At 35.9% G+C, this 7,693-nt stretch overlaps 1 protein-coding gene across 1 annotated transcript; it reads right to left on the bottom strand.

The window, feature by feature from the left end:
* Positions 1-2,673: 2,673 nt before the first annotated feature.
* On the bottom strand, positions 2,674-6,086 carry LOC130561914 (uncharacterized). Its single transcript, XM_057346574.1, has 3 exons — positions 5,383-6,086; positions 4,521-4,689; positions 2,674-4,436 (listed from the first exon to the last, which is right to left on the bottom strand). Exons 1-3 carry the CDS (start codon positions 5,507-5,509, stop codon positions 4,400-4,402), a joined length of 333 nt encoding a protein of 110 aa, XP_057202557.1. The 5' UTR covers positions 5,510-6,086; the 3' UTR covers positions 2,674-4,399.
* Positions 6,087-7,693: the final 1,607 nt, after the last annotated feature.

Below are 7,693 nucleotides of genomic sequence, written 5' to 3'. Positions count from 1 at the left end.
GCCTCCTAGTAAAAATATTTTTTCAAAGTTTATGAATACTGTGACAGTTACACTGTTTTTTTTATTTCACAATTATAAAGTCAATGCCATTGTTCATATATTAAGCCATACATTGCTCTATACCCAGGGATCCTTTTAACGTGTTTGCAATGTAACGTTAACAGTGAGTTTACAGTCTCATTGATTTAACTATGCAGCTAGCAAAGTTACTTAGCCGATAAGCTAACGTTAGCGTCATTCAAAACTTACCGTTCTTTGTGCAACTTCAAATGTCGAACGAAGTTAGAAGTTGTTGCGTCTCCATCTGTAATCTTCGCCCGTATGTTTTGCATATTGCAGTTCGTTTTTTGTTGACCACCTCGTAGTTTTTATAGCCGAAGGAAACTATCTTTGGTATCATTTTTGCCAACTGACGCCTTGTTTGACAGTTCTTCTTCATTGGTTGTCCTGCAATTTGATTGGATGGATACTGTCGGATCAAAACAACGTGGATCAAAATTGATTGGATGTTGTGCCGACAACACACGCACGCACGCACGCACACACGCACACACACACACACACACAGAGAGAGATAGAGCGGTCCACGTCAACATACTTTTTAATCTTTGGGTTTTGGGGAAAGTAGCAAGTCTTTTCAAGTCAAAAGGCTCAAGTCCAAGTGAAGTCACGAGTTACTGATGTTAAAGTCCAAGTCGAGTTGCAAGTCTCTTTACATTTTGTCAAGTCGAGTCAAAAGTCATCAAATTCATGACTCGAGTCCAAGTCATGTGACTCGAGTCCACACCTCTGCTATTTACTAACTGTCACTCGGTTTCTTTTTTGTTGAATATTTAATTCCCCCTACTTTATCTGCCTCGCTGTTTTAATATCCTTTCTGTTTGACATCGGTGTGGCACTATTAGGCAGAGCAGGAGGGGTAAATTACAACAGCTTGCAGTCAGCAAGTGTCAGACTGCTTGGATCCACCACTGTTTATTGATTCAATCATGACATTATTAACGGCTGGTGGAATAGGTACCCAGGGTGCATTTCTTACAACTGAGCTCTATTTTGTTAACAGTGGCATATCGCACCTCGTGGACCGATCCATTTACCACACCTACCTTGACTAACACACCCATGGGGCAGACAAACACACAAATGCAAACAAGACAAACATTCAAGGAGCTATAAACTTACAGCGGTTTTTGTCACTTTACCGTGAAGCTGCGTGAAATTAGAAATGCTTGATTTTTGAGACTGATTGAAAATTAATTTTATATTCTTTATATATTCTTTATATTCTCCAATTTCATTTTAAACTTAGCCAACCATCGTCTCCTAGGAGCTGAACTACATCCACCCTATTTCATCTGTTTTTCACAGTAGGGGCCCTTCTCAACACAGAAAGCTTAAAGGGATACTTCACCCAAAATGAAAATTATGTCATCATTTACAAATTTGTATAAATTTCTTTTTTAGATTTAGATTCAATTTATTGTCATTGCACATGTACAAGGCAACGAAATGTGACCTCTGCATTTAACCCATCCAGAGAGTAGTGACCACACGTAACCCCGGAGCAGTGGGCAGCTATCACTACAGCGCCCGGGGAGCAAGTAGGGGTAAGGTGCCTTGCTCAAGGGCACCTCAGTTGTTACACGCCGGCCCTGGGAATCGAACCGGCAACCTTCTGGTCATGAGTCCGACTCTCTAACCATTAGACCACAACTGCCCCATCATAAATTTCTTTGTTGAATAAAAATGTTGATAAAAAAATGACATTTTGAAGAATGTAGAACAGCAAACAGTTCTGGGGCACTTTTGACTATGGTAGTCAATGGGGGGCAAAATCTGTCTGGTAATAAGCATTCTTCCAAATATAATTCTCTGTGTTCATCATAACAAAGAAATTTATACAGATTTGGAACAACTCGAGGTAAATGATGCCAGAATTTTCATTTTTGGGTGAAGTATCCCTTTAAAACAGTCTTGAAAAAACTGTTCTGCATTGTGCACCAATCAGAAAAATATCTTACTTTAAATGTATTGAGTTGGACATTAGTTAAACTTTAACAAAGAATACAGTGCACTGTAAAAAAAATTCCGTAAAATTTACGGTGAAAAACTGGCAGCTGTGGTAGCCAGAAATCCACCGTAAAAAATACAGAGAAAATGTTATTTGGTTTACGGAACACAAAAAGTGGACTGTGAAATTAACGGTAAAAACTGGTACACTGTAAAAAAAATATTCCGTAAATTTTACGGTAAAAAACCGGCAGCTGTGGTTGCCAGAACTTTACCGTCAAAAGTACGGTTGCAACGTTATTGGTTTTACGGGATTGCACCCACTGTACCGTATATTTTACAGTTGATAATTTTCTTTTTTACGGTTCATAACTGTCTAATTTACTTGTTTATGCTGTTATAAAAACAGTTTATACCTGTCAAATTCCAGGGTTTACATTGTATTAATTACGGTTCATAACCATCTTTTTTACAGTTCAGCACTTTCTAATTTAAAGGTTTACATTGTATTAATTACGGTTCATAACCATCTTTTTTACAGTTCAGCACTTTCTAATTTAAAGATTTACATTGTATTAATTACGGTTCATAACCATCTTTTTTACAGTTCAGCACTTTCTAATTTAAAGGTTTACATTGTATTAATTACGGTTCATAACCATCTTTTTTACAGTTCAGCACTTTCTAATTTAAAGGTTTACATTGTATTAATTACGGTTCATAACCATCTTTTTTACAGTTCAGCACTGTCTAATTTAAAGGTTTATGTTGTAATAATTACAGTTAAACTCTATAATTATTTGCTAAACATTCAGATTTAACCTTTAAGAAACTATTAAAATTACTGTTAAACTAATTGATAAATATCTTACATTTGCAAACCTAAATCAAATCATCAAAACCCATCAAAATCTATAAAAGACAAAGACATCAGTGAGGTCCCAAGTATCTTTAATAAAGACTGGCAGGCATTTAAGACAAAATATTAGTGCATTTTTCTGTTCTCGTGTTTCAACTGGTATACAGTGGTTTAATTAAAATCGTTCAGTCCAGTCTACATTTAAAGTGATGCTTCACCCAAAAATGAAAATTCTGTCATCATTTACTCACTCTCTTGTCATGTCAAACCTGTACTGTATATATTTCTTTGTTCTGCTAAACACCAAGGAATTTATTTGTAAGAATGTCATTTACCAAACAGATCTCATCCCCCATTGACTCCCATAGTATTTTTTTTCCCTACTATGGCAGTAAATGAGGGATAAGATCTGTTTGGTTACTGACATTCTTATAAATAGCTTCCTTTTTGTTTAACCGAACAAAAAATGTATACAGGTTTGGAAGAACCTGAGAGTGAGGAAATGACAGAATTTTCACTTTGGGGAGAACTATCCCTTTAAAGTGATACTTCATGCTTAAAATCAAAATTTCCCCATGTTTTACTTACCCTCACGGCATCCTAAGTGAATGTGACTTTCTTCTTGAAGAATAATGCAATCAAAGTAATAATACCACGTATTCTTTGACTTCCAAGCGGCAGAATGTGAGTGAATGGGGGGGATTTTTTGAAGCTCCAAAAAGTGCATCCATCGATGAAAGAAGAACGGCTCGACACGGCTCCGTGGTCTTAACAAAGGTCTTCTGAAGCGAATCAATGCGTTTGTTTAAGAGAAATATGCATATTGACAACGCTATTAAGGATAATGTCTAACAGCCGCTGCAGGCGAAAGAGAGGCTTGTTTTTCCGTTAAATGATGGCGACGAAAGCTCCCGCCCAGAAGAGGCGGTGTTTATATTGGCGAAAACGAAAAATGCTGTGTTCGTCACAGGAACTTACTTAGGGTGAAGACTCTGCGTCATTTGCCGGAGAAACAAGCCTCTCGCTCGCCTGCAGCGGATGTTGGACATTATCCTTTATAGCGTTGTCAATATGTATATTTCTCTTAAACAAACGCATGGATTCGCTTCAGAAGACCTTTGTTAAGACCACGGAGCCGTGTCGAGCCGCTCTTTGATCAATGGATGCACTTTTTGGAGATTTAAAAAATTGCCCCCCATTCACTCCCATTCTACTGCTTGGAAGTAAAAGGATACGTGGTATTATTACTCTGACTCCATTATTCCTCAAGAAGAAAGTTACATTCACTTAGGATGCCTTGAGGGTAAGTAAAACATGGGGAAAATTTGATTCAAGCCTGAAATAACCCTTTAAGAGATTAAAACTTGGAAACAGTCTGTAGGCCACCTTTACAAAGTCTCTCACCCCGAGTATAAACTTGGAAACAGTCTGCAGACCACCTTTACAAAGTCTCTCGCCATTCATGATCAGAAAGGTCAGCGATTAGGGTGAAGACTGGGAGTAGCTTTTTGTTTTTCTTTTCCACCTCCTTTATTCCCTTTCTCCGGATTGAGGATGAAAAAAACACCTTGAAAAGAAAAAAAAAACATTTATAAGTCTGTAAATTAAGCTACACCGTAATGAATCTCCCCTCCTAAGTCTCTTTACATACCTTTGCAGGAATTCAAGCACTGACGCCAGTTCAGTAGGGTAGTTAATTTTGGAGCAGTAATAACTGCAGAACATTAGGCAAACAGCAGAGATGAAAGAAGTGATGTCATCATTCACAATCTTGCGGTCCACAGCTAGCATGAATCGGACAGCAGCATAGCAGGAGGGTCCTGTAGATACATTTCAATGCAATATACATAAATTTATGAACGTAAGATTATTGTGTATTTACATATACAGTATGGCAAGAATATTATACAAATTGCAGTTTATTTAGTACTGCCCTGAAATAACCATTTCACAAAATAGATTTTAGAAATAATAGAAATAAACCAGTTCTAAAGTTTAGATTTGTGTAAACCGAGTTATTAATCTGTGTTGTGGAATATATGTAAAAACATATATTATGTGGAACAGTTTGTTCTGTGCAGAACTAATTAAAAATTGCAATTTGTATGATTTGTATCTTATTTCTTAAATTGATAGTTCACCAAAAATTAAAATTGTCTCAGCATTTACCCTGTATGACTTTCTTCTGCAGAACACTATTTTGAAGAATGTTGTTAACTGGCCCCCATTGACTTGTGTTGGTTTTGTGTCCATACAATAGAAATGAATGGGTGCCACTGCTGTTCGGTTACCAGCATTTTTTTAAATATCTTCTTTTGTGTTCTAGTTTAAAATGATAAGAGGGTGAGTAAATGATGACAGAATTTTCATTTGTGGGTGAACTATCACTTTAATCCCTATCATTTTGCATACTCTGCAAGGGGCATGTAAACTTATAAACTCAACTTTATAGTTAAACATTTAATCATTAAAGCTTTAGGGTTCTACTGTATATTAACAAAACTTTCACTTACCACACACAATAATGCAAGGCGTCACAGGCAGGTTTTCTAACTCCACATCCTTTGCCAGGCTTGTCTCTTCTACATAATGGAGGAGCTCCTCTTTCTCATCAAAACAGGAGAGAGGTAGAAGAATCATGCCTTTCACATCCTCTGAGCAACCATTTCTGTACTCTCAAAACTTCTAGTTTTGTGACAGCAAGGGCATGTGGAGTAGCAACACGTGAATCTATTTTGTTTACGGTAAAAATGCACACTTGAACACGCACCGTGGTTTAAGGTGAAGTTTGTTATGTAAAACATGCTACCTAAGGATTTGCACTGATATCACACAGAACTGACAGCTAAACATTTAAACTACGTGAACAAATACACACTCTACTACGGTTTCAAACACATAAATTATATTTCACAAACTGGGCAGGACATCTAGAGCTTGCGAGTTTTACTACATCCGCTGCCAGGCATGTTTAAACAGTGTAGCCTACATGCTAACTTACTCGTATTTAAAACGATGCACTGCTTGATTCTATTTAGCAAAAGTACTTAACAAACATATATTTTACAGAATATTTCCACGGATCAAGAGCTCTCACGCTTTAGGACTTGCAAGTCTGCCTACATGCGCTGGCTAGTTAAATATGTTTATGCCCCGTGAAAACAGTGTACATTCTACTCGTGTTTAAAATCACACACTGCTAAAACCGTTAAATCCAACTTACCAATATGCCCAATGCCATACATATATATATATATATATATATTCCACTGATTTGTAGTTCAGCTCCGACAGTGCTTCATCAGAATCGTCACTGTTGAAACGCGGGAACGCAAACTTTACGTTACTGTGTGCTCCGCGCCAATGAGTATTCAACCAATCACATCCTTTGTTCACGAAGCCAAGGCGCAACGTATATGTTGATTGGATGATGCTTAACGGTTATGTTTTAAATGCTTGTTGAGTTGATTGCTTTACCATAAAATACATTCTTGAGTTCAGAGACAAAAAATTTGTTTCACACAATCTAAAAATGTAAAAGCACTGCTAATTACATAAAAACAATATTTAAATTATCAAAAGTGACAAATGTCAAGGTGAAATTTTTTGGGGGGTTTAGGCAGACAATTTAAGCTAAACAATGTATAGAAGTCATTATATTACAACTTTACACAGAAAAAGATGATTTTATAACACATATTAAAACTGGTTTAAGTGCACACTGCACAGGGGAGTCAAATATGTTTATGTAGCCTATTTGTAATAAGAATATTTTTAAGACGTTCTTTTTTTACGGCAAATAATACAGTGTACTGTAATGTTTTACTCCAATAAACCGTATTTTCATATGTTTTTACCTGTTAAATATACGGTCTTACTCCGTAAAACTAATTACATCTTTCCACTGTAAATTCTACGGGTTTCGCATGTTTTATGAAATACGGTTTTATACTGTAGCATTTATACGGTATTTTACTGTTAAATCTACTGACATTTTTTACAGTATACGGTATATTTTTGTTAGATATATAGTGATTAATACGTTTAACAGTGAGAAAAAGTATTTTTTACAAAAATTAAATGCAAGAATTACAGTGATGGCTCTTATATGTATATTACGGTATATTTTGTTAGAGATACGTTGTTTAGTACATTTAACTGTGAGAAAAAGTATTTTGTACAAAAAATAAATGTAAAAATTACAGTGTTGGCTTGTATATATATTACGGTATATTTTGTTAGAGATACGGTGTTTAATACATTTAACAGTGGGGAAATGTATTTTTTACAAAAAATAAATGCAAAAATCACAATGATGGCTTGTATATATATTACGTTATATTTTTGTTACAAACACGGTGCCAGTGCATTTTACAGTGGAGTAATGTATTTTTCCCCCCAAAAAACTGTAAAAAATACTGCTTTGGCTGATATATACATTTACGGTGTTTCATTGTTACTAAAACTGAATTAAACCATTTATCGTTTTACGGTCTTTTACTGTCATGGTTTAGCAGTTTTTCACCGTAAAATCTACAGACATTTTTTACACTGTGTCTTTAGGAAATGCTAAAAAGTGTGTACTTTAAGTTCCCCAAAAAGCAATAACGCAATACACTGATGTTTTTGTTCGGCAAAGGTGCGCATTTGTTAATATGTCACCTAAAATTCTTGACCCAGTCTTGGCTTACTTTATTTACGAATGTGCATAACATAATTTCTGACTTCATTCGGCTAGGGTGCTTTTGTTCATTCTAGGAAAAAAAGTTCACCATAGTATAAATCAAGCTTTCCTTAGCCTCGTGTCATCCCAAACAAACTTCC

This window comes from Triplophysa rosa, linkage group LG11, assembly GCF_024868665.1.
Source record: "Triplophysa rosa linkage group LG11, Trosa_1v2, whole genome shotgun sequence".
Classification (NCBI taxonomy): domain Eukaryota; kingdom Metazoa; phylum Chordata; class Actinopteri; order Cypriniformes; family Nemacheilidae; genus Triplophysa; species Triplophysa rosa.
Note: the sequence above shows the minus strand (reverse complement) of the source record. Positions and strands in the feature narration are given on the sequence as shown.

Bases quoted from the DNA above. Each gene is read 5' to 3' on its own strand.
- LOC130561914 (XM_057346574.1), bottom strand. From the start codon at position 5,509: ATGATTCTTCTACCTCTCTCCTGTTTTGATGAGAAAGAGGAGCTCCTC. The intron at 4,690-5,382 runs GTAAGTGAAAGT...ATGTATCTACAG, and splicing joins GCCTTGCATTATTGTGTGTG to GACCCTCCTGCTATGCTGCT. The intron at 4,437-4,520 runs GTATGTAAAGAG...TTTCTTTTCAAG, and splicing joins GTGCTTGAATTCCTGCAAAG to GTGTTTTTTTCATCCTCAAT.